General features: G+C 29.6%; 1 protein-coding gene across 2 annotated transcripts in view; it reads left to right on the top strand.

Moving 5' to 3' along the window:
• Wdr92 (dynein axonemal assembly factor 10) overlaps positions 1–24,484 on the top strand; it is an 85,273-nt gene that overhangs the window by 49,126 nt on the left and 11,663 nt on the right. For both annotated transcript variants that reach the window (XM_035361731.2, XM_035361732.2), the window contains exons 5-6: positions 11,350–11,465; positions 17,074–17,208. In XM_035361731.2, the coding sequence (XP_035217622.1) occupies positions 11,350–11,465; positions 17,074–17,208 (251 nt within the window). The remainder of the gene's footprint in view (positions 1–11,349; positions 11,466–17,073; positions 17,209–24,484) is intronic.

The raw sequence follows: 24,484 nt of genomic DNA, 5'->3' as shown, positions 1-24,484 counted from the left end.
TCTTGCAATGTATTGTAATCTATTATTGTTGTCTTTCTCAGTTTAAAATCTTATAAATATATTAGATCAGTACTAAAAGTTCACCTCTACAAAAGAAATGCTTTATTGAGGTATTTTTAAAAAGTTCCCTTTTACAATGTAACTGTTAATTTCATAAATAAGTTCATAAAATTACGCAAATTCAAAATTACCTAAATATGTTCTTTATTTTATCTTATATACCAGATAAAATTTTAAAAAGTTAATTTGTTTAGGAATATTGAAGTTTTTAAATATTTATGTCATGTGACTTTTTTCTATAACATCATTATAAATGTACATGTTGATGTGGACATACCAATTATTTTTTTTCATCAAATAGCTTTATGGTATTAAATTATTTAAAAGGAGGCAGCTGGACAAAAGAAAGCAATTAGAAGTTGGCTAATTTTTTATTAATTTGTTGTCAAATGTTGTGCATTTTAGATTATGCTCATATGATGACAATGAGTTATTTAAATTATAAAATTATTATGAACATATCCCACTTAAACTAAGCAGTATCAAATTTCAAGTTGTTTGAAGTATTATGAACTGTAATACTTGCAAAAGAAATACACATGAAATTAATTTAAGAATTAAGTTTATTTTACAGGTATTCAAAAATTGCAATTACTGTTAAACAATAAAAACTAACATTAAATCTAAAGAGCATAATTTTTTTCAATAATAAAATTCAACATAGATGTCATTCATCTTCACCATATTTGTTCTATAGTTCGCTGTCTTTAATATCCTGCTCGATTTTTGTAAAAGTGAATTCTTTGTCACCCAATGTTTTGAGAACAGCTCCTAAACAAGAAAAAGAAAAATTTGTAATAATTTCACACTTCAGATGTTTTCAGTTTTTAAATATAGTTGAAGTATTAAAAGATGCATATAAAATGCACTGAGTATTTCATATTTAAAAATTTACATTTCAGTATATAAAAATTTAAGTTCATACTATGACACAGTAAACTTCAATTATATACCTTATACAATGCCTATAATTTCAAGTAAAAAATACCTAAAGATTTGTTTAGAACTGCAAGGTTAAGAAAGTCTTTAATGGCTATGTTTGTATTTAAGTACACGAGAAAAAACTTAATTTTGTATTAATTATATTGCATTAGCCTTTTCAATTTTACTCCTACATATAGTAAAGAATATTCGCTTTCTTACAGATAACTTTTTCTTAAATAAAGAGTACGCAGAAAACTAATCACAACACTATATACATATAACAGAATACTTCATAAACATATACATGTCATTAACATACGTATATGCATTAACAGGCTATTTTACACATTTCAATAAACCAGAAACCAATATACAATCAAAAGTATTATCAGTAAATTCCTCCAAAATCAGAACACAAATCTTTAATTATGATAACAATGGCATCTCAGTTTGCAATATAAAATATTTCAAGTCTACATTCATGTGCATTCTAAGCAAACAGAAAGCTGAATAACAATAAAATTATAAATACCATAAAAAAGTTAAAAGCCACGTAGAATGATAGCAAGACTAAATGAAGTCTTCCTTCAAAAATCAATTTAAATTCAAAAATTTGCCTTTTTGTTTAACATCTCAAAATAGGGTTACTGCTTTCACTAACTAAATTTCCTGTCTTGGCAAAATAAAAATTGTCACTTCTGTTGCAGGAAATATTTGCTGCAAACTTTGTATGCAAATAATCCAGTGAAAAAAATTTAATTGTGGCTTGAATATTTTCTTTATTAAATAAATGAAAAATTCCCACATAATATTAATTTATGATCCACATGAAGCTTTTTACCTCTACCATATCATGCAGCTATTTTAAAATATATACTCTCATATAAAAGCTACAGAATTTTTTTACCAATATTAATATAGTATAAATCATTAATAAATCTAAAAACAGCCCAAAAATTTCTGAATTTGATACCCAAAACATAATTCTACGTAACTTAATGTATGTATGCATTTGCTTGCACATACTTAAAAGGAATTATAAACACAAAAACTTAACATATTAACTTTAATAAATTCTTAATTAGCAGGATGACTCATTTAAGGCAAAATATGAAAGAAATCTACCTGATGGAATAGTTGTAAAAGATATATTTAAAAAAGGCTAATACTGTTTACCTTACACATGGCAGAAATTGAGTAAACTGTATGCAGCTGGATTATTTATTAGGAATAGAAGTTAGATCAAAGTACCAGTTCTGGAAGGCTTTAACCATTTGGGTGCAAAGAAGCATCTCAATTTAAAAAAGCTAATAGAATTTTATAACTTTTACAATCTAGTACAAATAATAGACACATAAACAACACTAAATGCCATTATTTACTTGCATATTTTCCTTCTTTGTGTACTTTACTCCTTAATTTTTCAGGATATGATTTAGAAACAGAGTTATGGTAAAAATGTATACTGGTAAAAAAAATATTGTTGAAACTTATAAGTCCTTTGAATTATATACTTTGTGCAAAGAGAGATGGAATATGTGACTAAATATGATAAATCAGATTACAATAACATTAAACAAATAACATGAAATACTGAAAAAAGAAATTTTATTTGAAATTATTTTTTAACTCATGGAAAGACAGACAGTATTTCCAGCTTATTAAAATCAATTATAGTATCTTACTTTTGTCAAACCAATATTGGTACTTTTCCAATTTGTCTTGCAAGCGATAAGGTCACCCAAAATGGTACAACCGATACCAAACAGAATATCCTCGCTGGTAACCTTTTACGTTTCATTTTCAAAACACGTCGCAGCTATTTCTATCAGACTGAATGTTTCTTTCAATACTGGGATACAATAACATAGAATTTTTACCAGATAGTTCAATTTTATGTCCTAAGGCCATTCGCGGTAATTAAATCAATTAGGATGCAATCACACACTCACCTGAAAATATAGAAAACGCAAAATCAAGGGTTAAATTCATCAATTCTAATGAGAATGCACTAGCGAAGTAAAGCACTGCGGTTTTACATAATTTCTGAGTAAGTTATTCATACGAAATGAAATAATTCTTGCATTTAAACTTGTATTCCAAATTAAGATTTAACTTGAAATTAATGTAGATAATTACTGAGAGAATTAGCGTAGTTTAACATGAGATGAGATCACTTGGGGTCACGTGATATGAAACAGCGAATCAGAATGTTGCACCATGAAAGCATAGTAAATTCTTAATCTCTTTTTACAAATACAAATTAATGTCTTTCTACAAATTTATTGTCTTTATTTATTATCATTTTACAAAATTTTCAATGATATTAAAATGTTTATGCCTTTAAAATAAAAATTTCTTAGAACTAACATTTGTTAACATTTTTTATGTGTATACTGTGTGTTGTCGCCAATAAAGTCTGCTTGGGAAGATTTGCGCCAGCGAAACGGAAAAGTACCCTGATATTTTGAATTTTTTTTATAATTTTAATAAATTTACTATTTTAGGGAGGCTCGATAGCACAGTGGCTAGTGCGTCATGCAGCAGCACCAGAGGTCCGGCGTTTGATTCCCTGGCTGGGCAAGCCTTTCATCCCTTGAGTGGGTCGATAAAATTAGTACCAAGTTCCATTGGGGACTTAATACCAGGGGGCCTGCAATAAGCTGACCACTTATGCACAAACACCACAGAGCTCACCATCTAGAAATTAGATATCAAGGCATTGCCAGCCATGGCTCTCTAAGGGCTGTTTATGCCATCCAGTTTAGTTTTAAGTTTTACTATTTTAGTAACATAAAAATACATCTGTAACAGGTTTGGTTTAGGTTAATTTGATTACTGCAAAGCACAATAGGGCTATCTGCCTAAGGTGAGGAATGCCTTCGTGAAGGACTTTCTAAGCGAAACTGGCTCGTATACATGTTACACATGGGGGAAACCACAGAAACGGCCATGCAGCCAGACCGTTCGTGGGATTCGAACGTCGAACCGAACTGCCAGTGTTCAGTGACTTTACCGCTGGACCGTTGCTGAGCCTTATATTACACAGGACCTGTGTGTGTAGGATCACCTTTGAAATTAAGAGAGTTGTATTTAAAATCGGTGCTAAACTAAAGCTGCTTTCTTGCGTAATTTTATACTATTGAAAATACCGGTAATTGTCAAAATTATTCGTATTCAATATGTGTAAGATTATTAATGAGCTGCCAAACCGCAGTTAACCATCTAATATACTACATTCAACGTTATTATTTTTCTTTTTGAATGTCAGGTTTTCATTATTTCTGCCAATATATCTGTAACAGGACATAAAGATTGAGTTAATGTAGAATAGAAAATTACCTTGCAACATATCCAATACGACTTAGTGGCAGTACTTCATTCTCTAGAAAAAAACATTTTAAATTATTTTACTTAAACAAAAAATTCATATTTGTTACAGCAAAACATCATTAACACAATAAACCAGAGTTGAATGCAAATCTAGTGTAACTCCATTCTTGAAAACTAGTCTATTACTTTCAATTTAATTTAAAAATAATAAAAAATAAGGTACGTATTATGATGACTAACTAGATATCTCACCTAAACTAAAAATCCTTGTAGGTTATACAGGTTAACCCTAACATAGGTTATAGAGGGCACTAAGATAGAGAGTATTAATCCCACACTAGGGACTCTAACATTTGGTAGGAACACTTTGAAAAGTGAAACAGATATTTATAGTGAACCAACGCAAAACAAAAACAATAATCCTTTAGGGATAAAGCCCCTTTGGACTAATAAATAAATTAAAAGCTTTTAGCCATTTTTTCTTCTTGTAAAAAATAGACATACAGAATATTTTTAGAAAATAACAGTACTTTAAGCATGCATTTTCCACATATTTAACACAATAATTCATTCTAGCTCTGTTGCAATACTGGCAAAGGTACTCCTCTGTTATTAGGATGGGATTCAGAAATGTACAATGAAACCTCGAGATACGAGGAAAGTATGAGCAAAATACGAGCATTGACTCAAGTAACGAGCAATGACCCAGGCTGTTGGTATGGGTGGCGCCATTTCCCTATCCGGCTCAACTCAGGGAATCTCCTCGTCAGATCACTCAGTGTTCTTTTATATACGTGTTTGTGCACTTGTTAAGTTAATTGTTTTGACATTTAACATGAAAATAATTGTTTCAAGATGCCTCGCAAGAAGATTGTTGCCTCAAATAGTGCTGCAAAGAAAAATAAGGAGGCCATGCCCGTCGATATCAAGAAAGAAATCATAGATAAACATAAGCATGGTGACAGAATTGGCGAAGACTTGTGGCCTTTCAACATCAAAAATCTATACTATTCTGAAGAAGCAGGAAAAAATTAAGAAACCTGATGTAGCCAAAGGAATTATCGTTGCTTCCAAGCACCATAAAAGTACTCCTAGATGTTGAGAAGCTGTTGTTGGTGTGGATTAATGAGAAAAAGTTAAAATGTTGGTAACAAAGTTAAACAATGGTTATATTATTTACCAGTGTTATTTATTAGGAAAAATTGACTTGATATTAAAATGTTGATATTTTTTGGGGGTGTGGAACAGGTTAACTGAATTTCCATTATTTTCAATGGGGAAGCTTGTTTCTAGATACGAGAAATTTGCTATGCCAGTTGAATGCTGGAACGAATTAAACTTGTATCCCGAGGTTCCACTGTAGATATGTAAGCATGTGTATATGCATGTATGCGCATGTATGTGTATAAGTATACACATACATACATAAAGAATATACACATGCACACACAAGCACATACATTTAAAAATGCATGCATATAAACATACATTTCTGAATCTGGTCCTGATAACAGAAGAATACCTACATGAATCATAGGATTTACATTAATCAGTTTTATTAGAATTCTTAAATGCAGAGGATTTACATTAATCAGTTTTTTTAGAATTCTTAAATGAAATCTTCACTATCCGAAAATTCAGTTTCCTTTCCAGCTGAAACTATATCAGGAAAATCTCATTTATATTATTTCCCTCTAACAACTGAACATTTTTAAAACCTTTTCTATTCCATGGAAAACTAATGCTACATTAAAGATATATTTTCTAAATCTGAAAATTTTAAGTTAGCTTAGAAACTGTAATCATTCTTAAGTTTGATTTATGCAGATGTTAGATCAATAAAATTACATTCCTGTAAAAAAGTAATATGGCATTGAACAACATGATTTTACACATCAAGATATACCGAGTGAAAATCCCTGAAATGTTTTATTTCTTGGTATCTCTGCAAGAATTGTATAAATAAGACTACCTCCTTTTTTTAAAAAAAATTTTTAGTAAATACTATGAAGAAAATTGGTTACATTATTTACAGTTCATAATTAATAGGAAATAAATCATTTCTTAGCTTATCAGAATTTATTTTTATCACATTCATAAACAGTACTAATTTAAACAAACATACCATTATGATTTCAATAACTATGAAATAGAAAATCCAAATCTGCGTCTTTGATGGTCTAGTAGATTGGACGTCTCGTTCACTACAATTCAGCAGGGTGCTGACTCCCCAGACTGTAATATATATATATCTATTTAATTTACAAAGGAAAAAGCAAAAAATATATATAAACAATTTCTTGGTTTTATATAAGCATTTCTGCACATTTACAATTTTCATTTTTTTAACTATCTAGTTATATCAAAATGCATGATTTAGTAAAATATAATTCAAATAATTTAAGGTATTTTAGATCAAATACTAACTTTTCAACAATTTTTTTCATGCAAGTCTAATAATCAACATAACTATCAAGATTTGACTTCGAAAATTATGTTTAGAGAAACTTGAAGCTGTAAATAGTAATAAATTTATTCAAAACTGAAAGTAAAGCATTCTTACTTTATTTTCTTTCTTTAGCTATGGCAGATCTTTTAAAACAACAAAATCAAGCAAACAAAAAAGAAGTGCATTCATGAAAGGAGTTAGGACTTACTTATTATTCATGAAAGGATATATTTCAGTAATTACAAGTGCATGAAAATTCAGTATATATATATATATATAAAATGAACACAGATTTGGAACAAAGTACCTGTGTTTCTATCGCATAAAATTTCCTTTTTTAATAGCACAATATCTTTGAGTTAAAGATTATATATTAAAGCAAATTTATAAAACTAAATTCAAAAATAAGAAATTAAATTATTTTTAGGGAAAACACTAAGCAAATAAATAATTTTGAATTTCATAAATAAATGAAAGTTACATGCTTTATTTTTTGGCATAAGGTAGATAATATTTCCAGAACAAATTTCTGAACAATTAGTCATGTTAACATTGCCCTTTTTTTTTTTCCATTAAAAGATATTTCCTGCTTAATTACAGTATGCTTTAAGATAAATATTAAAATGTTTGAGTAAAAATAATATAACTATAAAAAGGTGAGACACATACAAACAGCAGTGACACAAACAGTAAGAAACAGACTAGTGCAAATTTTTTTCAATTTATTGATTTGGTATTCTGTGTCATTAACAGTACCAAATCCTGAAAATGAATCATTAGGCACGTGCACAAAAGAACAACACATGGAAAACCACATTTCCTACACAGACGTTATTTATAAAATTTTATATAGGTGAAGAAAGTATGAGTATTAAACACTGAAAATATAAAATATTCACTTACTTTCTTCAAATAATTAGTAACATCGATGGATTCAGTCACAAACGCCAATCCACGAACAAACAGTATTCTTTGTGACTTTACCATTCTTTTCGACCGCCATTGCTGACTTCACAAATATCCCGCCACAACCAGAAGTAGAAAGTGGGTCAGTGAACAAGAATTGCAACGCTTTTTTTTTTTTTTTTTTCTTTATAATTAAACATATTACGAAAGCCTCTAAATTAGCATATGAAATAAACTTACTTTTGCATTATATAAATTTATATTCACAGCATCTCTGTATTAAGGTAATAATTTAATTTGTCTACAAAAAATAAAAATGTCTGTGTATGCGCATGCTCAGTGTATAATTGTAAATCTGGTTAATTTTTATAAGTTAGCGTAAAATCAACTAATTTGAGTTCATTTAACTGGACCCTTGTACTTATTCTGTAGATCTCCATATTAAGAATGTCTTTAACTGTTTCAGGAAAAATATAAAATATAATATAATTATTTATTTATATTATTTATTTATTTTTCCTCGTATAAAAATTATTAAAATTGCCATATCATTTTTCCCGTACATTAAACAAAATTAAAAAATGTTAGCCTCGTGATTTTTATAACAAAGATTAAAGGAACTGAAATATATGCAAAATATCAGGATTCAGCTTGCAATTTTATAGAGTTATTATTATTATTATTAAATAAAAATATTAGTATATCTTTGATTATAATTAATGATCCTTTGGTCTACATTAAACTATTGTTGAAGAAGTTAAACATTTTCAAGCATCTTCTGCTCTATTTATTATTCTATTCCTTGACATGAAAGATTTGCTAGTCTTATTCCAATTTAAATGCCCACATTTGCTAAATAAAATAAGGCAAGTATTGTACCAAACTCGGTAAGTACACAAATTTAATATACAGCTTATTCCAGTTAAATGGGTAATAGGATTTTCATAAAAGAAATTAAATTGTGTAAATTAATGTAAGTGTTGATATGAATAAAAATAACAAATTTGATATAAGAAAATAAATAAGTTATTTTTAAAATCTTTAAATTAAGAAAATATAATTTTTTGCAAAAATGCACGTAAAGATTTAGCTCACATTTTAAAATTCATAGAAAAATTTTATCCTCATATATGAATGCCCCTTTTTTCATGTTCGTGGAAAAGGAAAACAAAGGGAAATGCCAAAAATGCACTAAATATTTTGAATTAATAAACTTCATTTTCAATCTTTTTAGACTTCATATAATATCCGTAAAAGTGACGAATGAAATATACCATAAAGGCAGTAGTTTCTTTCAGAACATTCGGATTCGTATAATATGCGTAAAAGTGACGAATAAAATATACCATTATGGCGGTAGTTTTTTTCATTACATTCGGATTCGTATAATTTTCGTAAAAATAACGATAAAGAGTCAACAGTAACTTCAGCCTTTTTCATTCGTATAAATTTCGTAAAAGTAACGTGCAAAAAATACCATACGCTTATTTCACCAAAATTATACGTATATTTTTGGAGGCGTGCTGCCTGGGGCATATGTGTTTGATAAGGTTGAGATCTGGTAACTTGAGTGATTGTTTGACTCGCACAGATGAGTAGCTCTTTTAACCAAAATTTGATTCTCTATATTTGTATGGTTACATATTTTCTGTTAGAAAGAGCCAGATCCACTAAAGTACATATAAGAGTGCAAGTCATCAGAAATAGCATGCACATAGAGCTCACCTATCAAAGATATTTGAGACATTCTAGAGGTCCTATTGAATACCAGTAAAAGAACTTTGTACCGTAATACAGCCATCATAGCTTGTGCATGGGGCCCCAAACCTAAGCCCATAGGTGACATTGGGCCCACCAACAACTGAAATTCTTCCCTAGAGGCTATTTATGTGGGTCCGCTGTTGTATGAGCGTGGTAAAAAATTATTCAAGTTTTCGATAAAATTTGTGTAAAATTTCTTATAGTTAGTAATTTATTAGAGAAATGTAAGCATGATTGTTTTAAAAAATTATTTGTTTATAATAATGTTTATCATCTTAAATGGGCTTACCAGGTGTCCCAGTTTGGCTGGGATTGTCCCACTTTGAAATTATATCCTAGCATCCCAACCATTTTACCAATTTTGTCTCAGTTATTTGTTAAAGATCAAAAAATATCAAATATACATGTATCAAAAATGTTTTTTAATGTCTTTCTATATCGTTTTCTTGTGTGTCACTGTCCTAGATGGTTCCATACGCAGAGCATAATGATTTGCTCTGCATTGTGATGCTATCTATGAAGGGGAGTATCCATTTAATTAGCATTTAACTTTATTTTTGGTGTCATCTACTTCATTGTTTCTGCATAGTTTGTTATTTTAATCCTAAAATGAGTAACTCTTGTAATTTATTTTATTTAATTAATTATACTTGTGACTATAATTTTAATACTGACTGAAAAAAAATCATACTGTTTCTTCAATTTTAAAGATAAATTGTTTGTTGTGTGATTACTTTACAGTGCTGAAAAAACATAATGTTCAACATCGCTTTCAGACAATACATGTCATATTTGATAAGACCTATTCACTTAAATCTGAAGCAAGAAAGAAGAAAATACATCAGTTAGAATCAAACCTGTTTACCCAACAGTCAGTTTTCACTGAGCCTGTGCTAAAATTTAAAAATTCTTCTATTTCTTTTTTTAAACTCTCAAGAGAGGTATGAAATGAAAGGTGATTTCACATGTTTTGTAGAAAGGAGGCTAACTTGGCTTTGAAATACCCTCGGAATAGCCTGTGACACAAACCAATTTTGTTTATCTAAGCTACTTTCACCCCCCACCCCTACAAACGCCACACAAAAACATATCATCTGTCATCAGTTGGCCTTGGAATTCGGTGACGAGTACATCGCAGTGTGTGTAAAAATCAGTGAGATTGGTTCGTGCCAAAAGAAATGGAGAAGGAGGATATTGAAACTGAGCCAAAACTTAATGAAATGTTTGAGATAGTTTATGTATTATTGGACTATTCTTCTATATCATTGGAAGCATTTGTTGCAGTAGATGAAAATAATGCGTGTACAGCCCCAATTATGGTAGACAAAGACATTTTGGATTTTGTTCAAAGCTAAATATATCATTGATGCAGAATCCAAAGACGAAAATGAAAGGAATAATGCAGCTCCTTTTCCCACGTTATCCGAAATGAGGAACATCATGAAAAGTACGCACAGTTATTCACATTCCAATGAATGGTGAAATAAAAAACAAAATGGATGACATCAAACAATTTGTTGACAATTTGATGCTAAAAAAGACAATGCAAAGAAAAATATCAGATTATATTCCAAAAACTCAGTAAAAGGTTTATTTTTCAAAAAAACTTGAAAATTTTGCATTAAGTTCTTGTAGATGTTTTTGTTTCATTGATTTTTATTAAATACATGTATATATACATATCTATGTAGATAAAATGTGCTCTAATAAACTTAATTCTTCCTTCCAATAATCTTTAACACAAAAAATATTTTAGTCCCTCTTTCAAGCTAAACGATTTTCGCTGTATAAGTTACACCATAGAGCTATGCTGTTTATTTGTACTTTGTTAAATTTATCCAATTTATACTTAATTTATGTGAATTTTGAGTACTTTAGTGGAAATGTTATCCTTTTCTATTTTGATGTTTTTGCAGGTAATGCATACAATAATGATGAAAGATGTATTTGTGCTGGATATGATAATGGAGATCTAAAATTGTTTGATTTAAGAAACATGTCCATACGATGGGAGTATAATCTCAGGAATGGAGTATGTTAACTTTCTTTCTTCCCCTCCCTTTTTTTGGTGGTTGTTGTTTTGTGTGTGTGTGGGTTTTTTTTTTTATTTATTATTATTATTATTATTATTATTATTAATATTCTGTGTAATAGCACTAAGTTTGCGCAGTAAAGTCAGATAAATAAAAATGCATTTTAATATTTAATATGAATGTTAAATTTTCTTTAAAATCCTAGATTTTGTTATCTAAATACAGAGTTGCCAACTTTCCCAATTTCGGCGGAGATTTCCGATTTCTGACCATACTCCTGCCAACCCAATTTTCAACATATTTCTCCCAACTTTCTCTTATTCTTAAAATTTCTCACAATTTTTATGCAACTTGGCTTTATACTTCGTTATTTGCACCCAAAAAAGTTATTTTTGGCATCTAAAAGCACTTGTTTTTCGCTAAATGCATAGTAAAAAAACAATGTCATTTCATCAGTGAAAATGGCATGTTTCTACTTTGTGTATGAGAGTCCAAAACACATGCCCAGAAATGTCATGTCCTAACTCTGTAATGAGAATCAAGCGCAGCTGCGGGTCATCTGACATATATTAGCAAATGAACACAAAGTAAGATCAAGGCTGTTTATTTTGTTCGTCTTGCCAGTGGGCAGCGTAAGTTTTGCATGCTTCCCAAAAACAGTTTCAGAAACTGTAATCTTTTGTCTTAATTATGTGTACGAAAAATATAAAATACTCATGTACTTTTCAAAAATCGTACATATTTGACTTCATCAAGGAAATATAATATTGCTATGTGTATTGTTTGTCATCGTGATTCTTCAATTTCACAGGGTGGAAGAGCCGATGTTCTTAAACATGTGGATAGGTGTACTAGGACAACGTGAATTGTAGAATTGTATTATGAAAGAAAAAAAAGGAGAGAAATTTTTTTCTGTTCTGTTTCTGATTTTAATTTTTTTTAAACAAAAGACCAAAAAGTTATTAATCCAGAAAGCCTGTTCTCTGCCTTTTTACTGGAGGACAACCTGCCACTAAATGCATCAAATCATGCTGCAGCTTTTTCAGAAAAATGTTTCCGGGGAGTAAAATTGTTAAGACATACTCAAGGACAAGGACAAAAGCAGCTGCAGTTGTAGAAGAAATTGATATAAAAAATAAATCTTCAGTGATTGTTTGCTTTAAAACAGTTTCATTCTGCATGTTCACGGATAGAAACAATAATACCAATTCAAAACTGTATCCAGTTTTTTTTTTTTTTTTTTTTTTTAAATCCAGAGTTTTCAGAAATTGAATGTAGTTTACTTTCTGGTCCCTTACTTTAGAAGGAGATGCAATAGGCATTAATATGTAGCACAACTAATTATTAAAACTCTTTAAAAGTCCAGCTCTTCAGGATAATTGCTTAGCACTTAATTACCAAGAAGTAAAGCTTCTAGAGTTAATATAAAAGGCTCTGTTGAAATTTATAAAAAACCATGAGTAAATGGAGATGCAGTTGTTACTTTCACTGTGAAAAATAAGTGTGAGAAAAATGAAGTTATTTCTGCAATTTCAAGCAATTTAATTGACAATTCTCAAAATAATACTACAAAATAAGCATAATAAAATAATTTTGTGCTAGCATCCGCTACATTGGCAATTTTATAAAATAATATTTGAATGAATTTTTGTATAAAACTCAAATATTTTGTTCTATATAAATTTCAATATGAAACAATTAAAGTAAATGTCAAATATGCTAAATACATAATAAACAGCTTAGTTTTTTGGGGGGGAGGGAAAGAGAACAGAACAACAGAAAAGGTATAGAAATATCTATATATAGTCTCAAGTTGCTATATTTTGCACCAATGCAAATTACTTAAAGTATTCTACAATAGTTTATAGTCTGAGAATGGTTCAAAGTCCAAGGAAAGTGGTGTAAAATGAGTTATTATGTTGGTGTACATTTTGAGAAAATTTATCAACTTTCATTTAAGAATGGCATACTAAGCCAAATGGAAGAAAAAGGATTTAATTGAATTAGCAGGAACAATAGATATAGTGATAGAGGAAAATGTTAGAATTCCTGACATAAATAATGCTATAATCACTAGTTCCATGTATGATGTAGAGTTTACAAAAGAATGTTTGAACCAAATCTTAAATGGTAGCAAGGAAATGGAAATAGAATCACATGCTGAGAGAAAGAAAATGAATGGCTGTTTGAATTCGAAAAATTTAACTTGCTATCTAGTATTACTGATAGTAGAGCAGAGTCTGAAACAGTATCTTCTTCTGCAGATTCATAAATGCTCAAGTTAGACCTGAACAAGTTAATTCTTAATGTTGATCCTTAAACAGCCGATATGAGTTTATTTTTGGACTTGTTTGAGAGACAATAAACCCTTCTAAAGGTAGCTGTTTCAAAATGGATAATGTTCATCTTCTGCCAACAGACTTTGCAACAATAATTGCTAAGGAATCTTCTGATGATGCTCAGATTATATCAGAAAATTAAAGAAATTCCCTGAAAGTACGTCAAATTGAGTGCTGAGAACAACTGTTTACCCAACATAAGAACAATCCTAAAATACTTGGGTTTTCTGGGATTTTCTTTCATGTAAATTAACAGGAATTTTGACTTATTATTTTAACGGGTGGCTTGAAGAATCAAAAGTCATAACGTCTTTACAATTAAATAATATGATACTGGCAGATCAGATTAAGAAGAAAGACCCTCCAGATTATATAAACCACTGTTTGGATAAATGAGTGAGTGGAACAACCCACCTCACTTGCTGACAAATTAGATCTGAAGAAGTTAGAATGTAAGAAATAAAAATGTTAGGAAACCCCCAAGTTTCAACAATGAGATTGCCACAAAAATTATAGAGGTAATCCTCAACATACTAAAAATGCCGTATCAAGAGATAATACAAAAAAAAAAAAAAAACGAAGCTCAACTACCTGTTAGTTACTAAGGATGTGGGAAGTCAGGCTAAATGATTTTTTAGATACTTTTCCAATTTGCCGGCACAAGCGATGAAGTCCCCAAAAATGGTACAACCAATGCCAAACTTAATATACTCGCTGGTAACCTTTTACGCCTCAATTTTCAAAACAAGCTGCAGCCATTTCTTATCAAATTGATTGTCTCTTTCAATTCTGGATACAATTATATAGAATTTTTAATAGATAGTTCAATTTTATGCCATAAAACCATTCTCAGTAATTAAGTCAATTAGGGTGCAGTCATACAGCTCATCCGAATGCGAAAATATAGAAAAGGCAAAGTCTAGGGTTAAATTCATCAATTCTAGTGCGAATGCACTGGTGAAGTAAGGCACTGCGGTTTTACATAATTTCTGAGTAAGCTGTTTGTACGAATAAAAATGATTCTTGCATTTAAATTTCTATTCCATATTAAGATTTAACTTGAAATTAATGTAGAATGAATTAATAACTGGATAACTTAAAATTTAATAATTTGAAATTAATGAGAGAATTAGATTTTTGCAGCTTAGTTTATGTGAGATGAGATAACTTGGAGTCACGTGATATGAACCGGCGAATCAGGATGTTGTACCATGAAAGCATAGTAAATTCTTAAATTAATTTCGTTTTACAAGTTTATTATCTTTATTTATTGCCTTTTTACAAAATTTTAAATGATATTAAAATGTTTATGCCTTCAAAATAAAAAATCCTTAGAACTAACATTTGTTAACATGTTTTATGTGTATACCGTGTGCCGTCGCCAATAAAGTCTGCTTGGCAAGATTTACGCCGGCGAAATGGAAAAGTACCTAAAACCTTTTTCTTTTTGGCATTAAGTATTTTTGCATTATTAATTGCATTCAAGTTCTATATATTTTTATTATTAAAAAAAATCTGTTTGTTTTGTTAGAAAATTCTCCTCATTTTTGAGTGTGACAGGTTGGCAAGTATGTAAATATATTTGATGTAAAATTACATGATCTTTGAAAAGTTTTATTAGCAGAATAATTATAAATTCCATAACAATAAAAAATACTTAAAAATCAATTACATTCCTGAAGTAATCAAATGCTTAAAGAATTTTAACAGAATTGAAGATAAAAATTACTTCTTTTAAACTTTTCATTTATAATTTTAAGACAGAAAATTTGTTTAAAGGTTGTGTTGTTAGATTTTAAATACAGTCAAAAATCATTAATCCGGACTCGTTGGGACTTCGGCAATTCCGGATTATAGATCATCAGTTTAAATCTGGTAAGATGGCATGCAGAAATTATAAAATTAAAAATATGAAACCGTAATTTATGAAATAAAGAACAATTATGATCTAAAGGGTATCAAAATTTACAAAAAAAAAAAAAAAAGCTTAATATTTATTTGTTTACTTTATTAAACATTTCTTTCAATGTAAGTTGTTTAAGTTGCTTCATTTTTTATGTGATAATACATTTTCTTTAATTCTATAAACAGACATAATTACCGACTAATTTGTCAATAGAAATTTTTTCGTTTTCAATAACCTCTGTTACTTTCTTCGCTACAGGAAGCGAATTATAATGATGAGGAATTTGATTTAAATCATATTAAAGACGGAGTACATCGAGATGAAATACTACAGTTAGTAAGGAATTATAAGCCAAATAAAATAAAAACATTTGCCCTGAAGATAAGGATAGTGCTGAAAGATTAACTTCCAATTCATTGCGCGCCGCAGAGTTTCGGCGTCCCCCCCCGGGCCGCAGAACAGCATGAAATTGATAAACAGATTTCAGAATGGTTTAAGAAACGAAGGATATGCCTTTATCCATTTTTTTTCAGCAATTCCACTTTTTGTTTAATGGACTTCTAAACATACTTTAGCTTTGTAGATCCTTTACATATTAGTAAATATATATTGGAAATTCTATTTGACATAATCGAAAGTTCAAGCTTACTTTTATAAAATTGCTCCAACAGTCTGCAAAAAATAATAAGCCGGATCCAATTTGAAGATTCAGGAACAACGAAATCTGCAACATTAACTGAATTAGATAATTTTAGCTTAGCTTATACCATCCGTCATGCATTAAACGCGCAAGCGTAAACGTATTACGCACATGCGAACACACATATTCTCAGCCGTAAAAGTCTTACGCGCATGCGTCAAAGCGACGCATGCGCAGAAAGTTTGTAGCTTTGAGGTCCGGATTGTAGATAATTCCGGTTATGGGTGTCCAAATTAACGACTTTTGACTGTATAGTGTTGTTTTATTGCATGTTGAGCATTATAAAAGTATAATTTTTTTTCCCATGGTAAAATATGGTTGTTTTTATATAGTTGAATTATTTCATCAACTAGACTAATATTTATTACACGTAGATAAAACTGTTTTACTGTAGTAGTCAAAATTCCATTTTAGTTCAATTTTATTATAAATCATTTAAGTACTCGCCTAAATTTTCTAAAATTCCAAAATTATTAGTGTTTATTTAATTTCTATATTAGTTCTGTTAATATTTATATAGCCACAGTGTTGTTATTTCTTACATTTTGTGCATATGAAGTACCAAAAAGTCATTTTCATTTTCAAATAAATACATTAAATATCATAGTAAAAAAAAATTCACGAGATTGAAATAGTTTAGTTAACAGTAATTTTTTCTACAGGTATGTTGTGTTGAATTTGACAGGAAGGACATCAGTATGAATAAATTAGTTGCTACTACTTTAGAATCTAAATTTCATGTTTTTGATATGCGCACATACCATCCAAAGAAAGGCTATACCTCATTAATTAAAAAGGTTTGTTTTTATACTTTCATTATATATTCCCTTCCATGAATTGATGTAGCTAAAGTTATGGAAGATAGGAATATTCAGTAATATTTGCCTTACAGTTTTATAATTATTTTTAAATGTGATTATACTAATTTTGATCTCCATGCACATGTATATTCGTATGTATACCTTGAAATTTCAGAAAAAAGTACTGAGAAGTACTGGAGCTGGCCTCCGGTACTTCTTAGTTTTTGAAAGAAATTGTACTTCTATCTGAAACCTTAAACAGAAAAAGGTCTGACATTTCTTTTATGGGACTGAATCAGAATTTCAGCCGTAAATTCTTTCGGTCTCATAAAATTTTATTTCAGTATAAAGCAAGTCTTAAAAATTGATTCTAACTTATTAATTATGCCCCTTTCCCTGAGAAACATGCACTTAGATGGATATTGAGACTTCTAAGTAAAGAAAACCCCCACTCACATATCAAAACTTTATTCTTTGATAAGTACAATTAATTTATGCAAGCTTCTTTGAGAATGAGTAAATTTTTCATTCCCAAAAGTATTAGAAGTGATTCTCTGGTCACACCATCATATCTGCTGATTTAATATTGATAGTTTGTTAATTGTGATTTACAAAAGAAGATGAACTATTGTTTATGTTCTAAATATGCTTTAAGTAACAGTGTAACTTACTTTAGTAAGACAAATGGCTGCAAAACATCCAATGACTTCCCACAGAAAACAACATTCTGTAAAGTTTCAGAGCAATGTCTACCCATTTCATAGGTCAATGGGAGTTTCATAGGTCAATGGGAGTTTTCATATATAACCATTTTAAAAGTGTGCACTAACTATAAAAATTCCAACAACAATTTGAATTTATGGCAAGGGTAGGGTACGAACTGCGCCAAATTTGATCGAAAATCCCCGTCCCCCTCTTTTTTAATCCACGAACTGCGCTACGTTTCCTGTCCCCCATTTCTTTCCAAGAAGATTGGGTGCTACAAAAAGTCGTTTATCGCCATTAATGGGACATTCTATTGAGACTGCAAGCCTTTATTTTCGTTTATCAATATTGTAAAAATTGTGCATGTAAAACAAATATTAATTTAAAGTCTGGCGTGTGCTAAAAAATAAATTTCTTTTACACTTATTTTAAAGTTTTATGATGCTTAAAAGAATGATAAGCCAGTTCTTTTTTATTCTCTGTAAGAATTAAAAACTTTCCAACTTGTAGATTTTAGTCGCTGATATATATATTAGTTTTGAATAGTAAAATTGATAGATTAATGACGTACACAAAACTGATACATAATCAGCGTATCAAATATCGGATTTGTAGCTCACCTTAAATAAGTTTCTTGTCTAGATAAATATTAACAAATCTTCTTAGATAGCAGAATGGTTTTAACTTTCAAATTTACCATTTTAGGTAAACAGTTCTAATTTAATTATAAAAATTATCTTTATTAAATCTAAAAATTGGACTTCTTAAGTGGTTCTAAATTCACACTAATATTATTGCAATATATTCCCGTATTAAGCTTTCCATTTTTAATCATTGAAGTTATTTTAAGGTTATTTAACTTTGTTACAAATTCCATATTTTAATACTAGAAATGTTTAAATATTTATTCTGTTTTCCACCTGATGTACTTTGGCATGCATTTAATTTCTAATACACATTTAATTAATAAATTGATAATTATGAGCATCATCAGAATTTTTATAATTAACAAAAAAAAAAAAAAAAATCAAATTCCCTTATATTCATATCCTGGGATTTTCAGTCTCCCTTTTAATCCATTCCTTTTTCACATATTGTTGCACTGTACTCAAGTTTTCATGTATGTAAAATTTATATAATTTGTATTGTATTTATGCCAATTTATAATTAAATAATAATTTTTACAAATTCTTGCTTCATAACTCTAGTTAATAGAAGATGTTTCGAACACATTGGCAAAGCTTAATCTTCAGCATGCAGCTTATTTTCTAATCTAGTTTCAGGCTGAATTATTTGTAAAATTAGTTACTTGAAATTATTTGTTAACAAAGATGGTCGCTAAATCACGCTAATAATATTTCTAACTGTTGTAATTTATAATGCAACGAGTTCATACGATTTATAATATAATTTGTTTATAATTTTTTCAGCAGTATTGAAATTAATAGCAGATACTGATAATGTTATACATTTAGATTACAATGATTTAGATTGCAATTGCCTTCTTCACTCATGCTTTTATGCTACTTCCTAATATTTCATAATGGCATGCAGGTAAGTTTAACTTATTCATTAAACATGTAAATCTCTAATTCAGCCCACTTTTGTTCTTCACTAAACATTGGTAGTTCGACCCGAGTTTCTAGTCCCAGTGATCCCCTAGCTCTTTTTTTTTTTTTTTTTGTACTTATTTACTCTGTAAAAATGTATAGTAAAAATTTCAGTTCATGAAGTAAAAATACTTTTAAAATTTATTCTTTAAAAATATTGCAAAATTTTTCACCTTAGCGTATCTTTTCACAAATCCCTCTGATAAGAAAAAGTAAGGAAAGAAATTAACTTGATTTCGGTGATTGATACCTGAGTGCAAATTATGTGTAACTTTTCCAAAAGCATACAGTTTAGTATATGGATATCAATAAATTATGGATTATTTCTCATCTAATTTTCTTAACATTTTTATTCCAGAATTTTCCTTTCACACTGTAGTGTTTAACTTTATGCGTTTTGTATAATAATTTACATTTGTTTATAATTTTACGCGAATGAAAGTGATTATTTAATTGTATAAGCTTTGCTGAAAGATAAACGAGAAAACAAAATTCTATCACTTGTGGTCAAGAGAGTATTTGATGTAATAATTCTTATATATTTTTTGATAGTTTTTATTTAATTTCTTTCATTTATGCATTACTACATAGTTCTTTTCAAAAATATTTTTCTGTGCCATTATGTCCGTATTTGTTTCAAGGAATGCGTGCTCCGTGTAGGGTATATAATGCTTAATAAACTTATGATATGAAAGATATCTAAATTCTCTTCTCATTTCTACTGTATTTTTTAAATTTCAACCCCTAAGAAATTTACTCTAGAAATCGTTTTCATGATTTAATATTTTATACTTATTTATTTATTTTATTCATACTTTAGCATTTTCTTTAAGTTTATCCTTTATCATGCTAACCTGTTTTTAAATATTTTTCTTAACAAATATTCAGAAGCAAATATATTTTTCACCAAGATAGTCAAAGAATCGTTCGGAACTGATTGAAAATTTACCTATTTAAGTAACATACAGACTTCTGGTTGTAGGGGTGAAAAAGGTCAGAGCCAATAGTTGTGCTCATGAAGAATGCCTTGTAGCCCCAGATGTTGTTACAAAGATGAATTTAATGCCTGCAAGAGTATTACGAAAATCGTCTGAAAATTTCTTTTGTGTTACAGAACAATTAACAAAAGTAAATCTAAAGTGATGTATAAAAGAAATTAAACAAACAAAAAAGAAACGATTTTTCGCATACAATTCAGTGTTTCTCATCAATTAATTCAGTTCTTACTTCATGACAAGGCAAAAATACATAAAAACTCAAAATATCTGTATGAAAAATTACGAAGTGAATCTTAAATACTTATTTCCTGGAATAAATTCCAGAAAGGATTAAGCATGACTTAATTTGCAATAATAATAAAAGAAGGCGTTATCTTTGTTGTTGCCGAAGCATAGTTTCTCTAGATTGGCAACAAATCCACTATTCATTTATAAAAAATATATTTCTTTATTTTTATTTTCCTCTTGGCTACAGTTGGCTTCGAAAAATAAAATTGTAACCCTGTAGGCAACAGGGGAAAGAAATTGTGATCAATGTAGTTGGACTATAGCAGGATGAGGGGGGGGGATTTTCATCAGCGCAGTTGGAGTACATCCATGGCAAGAGTATGGCCATAAAAAGATAGTAATTACAATTACCTTTGACTGGCAGGAAACATTTCATTTAAGAAACATGTAATACTGTTGCTGAAACTTCAGCAACCTTGCAATATAATGCTTGAGCTCAGTAAACTAAAGTGGCATAGCTAGAGCTTTTATCTCCTGCAACAGGCTATGAAATTGCCACCTTATCTCTAAATTTGCAGCTTGTCTTGATATACAAGCAAATAACTTTAAAAAGGCTCAAATGACATATAATGAAATGAATTACTACTAAGTACTACTTATTTTGCATTTATTTTCAAAGAAAAGGTTTAATTCCAACATTTTAAAAATTTTATTATTTTGCTTGCTTTTTAATTTCTCCGGTTGCTGTTATGTAGACAGTATAGAAAGCTTTCCTAAATGCAAAAGATACATTTTCAGTTCTTTAATGATTTTTGTTTAGAAAACTCTTTTCACAACTAGCAACATGTACAGCTGTTATGAGAAAAGTATGTAATAGTATTACAATATTTTTTGTTCTGGAGAGTATATTTTGGAACAAACTGCAACTATGAAATACTCCTGTGTTAAAGAGGAGTTTTTCATTATTAATGTCACCATGATCATAATTTATTTGATATTCGTAGTTTACAAAAGTTTTGATAAAATAAAAAAGATATAACAAATTTAAGATCTTGTGGTGATTTCTTTGCATACTATTTTTCTTTTACTATTTTCTATGCTATTTTATAATGTATTTATATACTACTATCTATATTTTCTATACTATTTTTCGTATTACTTTGAATGCTGTTTACTAAAAAAACTGTTTCTTTTCTCAATTTATTTCCATATGCCAATTCAGAATCTCTCATTACTCTTCACCTACCTACATAATCCACATAACTGCTATAAAATAATGTTTCATGTGAAAATATCATCTGGGGGTCAACTCCTTCCTCTGGCTACACCTTTGAATATGAGAACTCTGTAACACTGACTCTGTGATATTGGTTTTCTGTCTTGAACAGCCTGGCAATTCAGTGTTGGAACTCAACAAACCTCAGTATGAAGACTCTTCAACTATCTGTTCCTTGATATAGATTTTAAGAGCCTCTGCTAAAGCTAAATATCTCCAATAAATCCACAACACAAAAGTATTTGCCTTGCTTGGTCTTGGTAACACCACTTGGTCTTGGTAAATGGATGCTTCCCAACAGAAAATTAGTATCTAATGTGAGAAATAACATTTCAACTGTATCTTATAGATAGAAAGATGCATACATGGAGAAAACCATATGAAACCACTTATCCTATCCTACATGTAAACAGGAATTTTACATTATGGTGCTAACTTCATAACAGTATATCATGAATTTAGTTTCACTAAATGGAACCTTTGAAATGTATATAACATCTGTGATACTTTAACTGTGTGTATGGATCCTTCTTGAAATTTTTTTATTCTGATGTGTTTGACCTTGAAGCAACCACTAAATAACTTAACAACTAAAAATAAACAAATTACAAAAATTTCCCGAGAGAAACAAAACTTGAGAAAAGAATAATGGCAATAATGGAGAAAAAATAATGGCTTTTATTTATTACAATTTTCTTTGATGCATACAACAAAAATATACATATATATATATGTAAATATTATTTCTTACTACAGCTTTCAACTAAACACTTCATGACTTCAAAAAATTACCATAAAGTATTTTCGTTATGAACTGTAGACACTCATTCACACTTAGTTTTTATTAATATTTTTTTCTTTTCTTAATTTTCAGCTACTGAAAAAACTGTTCACGTGGAATTGTACTCCCAAACAAAGCATTTTTTCTAATAGCAAAAATTCGTAATTGATGCTATTCATCTTTTCACAAGTACCAATAAAAGTTAATGAACTTGTATGAGGATCACTCTGAAAATTTTGAGATACATGCAGATGATAAGTGGCAGAAAAAAAAGTGAACCATTACATTTACTATGAACTATTTTAGCTCAGCAGACGATTTTTTATTGGCCAACTGTAAGTAGTTTAGCATAGAATAAATTTTGGACAGAATGAAAAATGGAGTTGACGTGAAACATTATCACAGTATGATTTTCTATGATTTTAAAGTGGAATAAAATTGACAAGAAAGCATTCAACATTTGTAGTTAGAATTTGGAAATGAAGGTCCATCTCATGCTACTGTATTCAGATGGTTTACAGAATTTTACAAAAGTCACAACTCTCTTCAGGATGAAGAACACACAGGAAGGCCATAGTCAGTAGCAATCCTGGATAATGTGTCTGCCATACAAAAAAAATGTTAATCTATGATAATCTGTGCACCTACCAGATAATACAGAAGGAACTTAACATTGGATCCATCGCCATTATGTAAAATTAATCATGAAGAACTGCATATGAAAAACTAGTCTGCCATTGGGTTCCCCATAATTTAACTGAGCCTCAAAAAAAGCAATGTGTCAGAATCAGTAAGGAAACTCTTAAATTACTTAAAGATGCTGGCTACTGCATTATTTCTAAAATTTTAACTGGTGATGAAAGATACTTTCCATTGTTTGCCGTTCCAACACATCAAGAAAGTAAAGTATGGGTCTTTGATGATAATCCCATGCCCACAATGGTGAAAAGAGAACATGCCATGAAAAAGCAATGTATGTCATTTTCTTCAGAAATACAGGACTGGTCAAAGCCATCAAGCTGGAAGGACAGAAGACAGTCACAGCTAAGTGGTAAACCAATAAGTGTCTTCTAGAAATTCTTCAAGAAGTGAATGTTAGAGGACTCATTCTCCACCATGACAAAGGATCTTCTCATTCAACAAAGTTGACAATTGAGTTTCTTGGACAAAAGCACATCTCGGTGATAGAACATCCACCCTATTCTCCATATGTGTGACTATGTGTGACTTTTGAGTATTTTTTAATCGAAAGGGAGGAGACTGCTTTGAACATTCCTAAAATTTTTAAAGTATAACTTAAACACCTATGAGTAGCACAGAAATTTCAGAGTGACCCTCATATCTTCAAATCTTTGAATAAGACTTGAAACACAGTGTAAATTCATTAGATTTTCTGGGGGATACTCATATTTGTTTTGGTAATAAAAATAATGTAAAACTGGACTCTAAGTCATTAAAAGCTCAAATTTTTCCTTCAAGTTCTTGTCATAATAATGCTAAGTAATTTATATGAAATGTATTTCCAGGTTGTTTAAAATTATTTCAGGGCCTGCATGTAGCACAAAACCAAAAATTTGAGACCACTGCCTTATATGACCTTTCTTTTTGCTGCTGTTTATCATAGACATAAGCATAGGAAGATTCAAAATTTGCCATCTCGAGTATAAAATTTTGT

This window comes from Stegodyphus dumicola, chromosome 10 (assembly GCF_044657685.1).
Source record: "Stegodyphus dumicola isolate Sdum_Otavi_A_Nest chromosome 10, ASM4465768v1".
Taxonomy (NCBI): domain Eukaryota; kingdom Metazoa; phylum Arthropoda; class Arachnida; order Araneae; family Eresidae; genus Stegodyphus; species Stegodyphus dumicola.
Note: the sequence above shows the minus strand (reverse complement) of the source record. Positions and strands in the feature narration are given on the sequence as shown.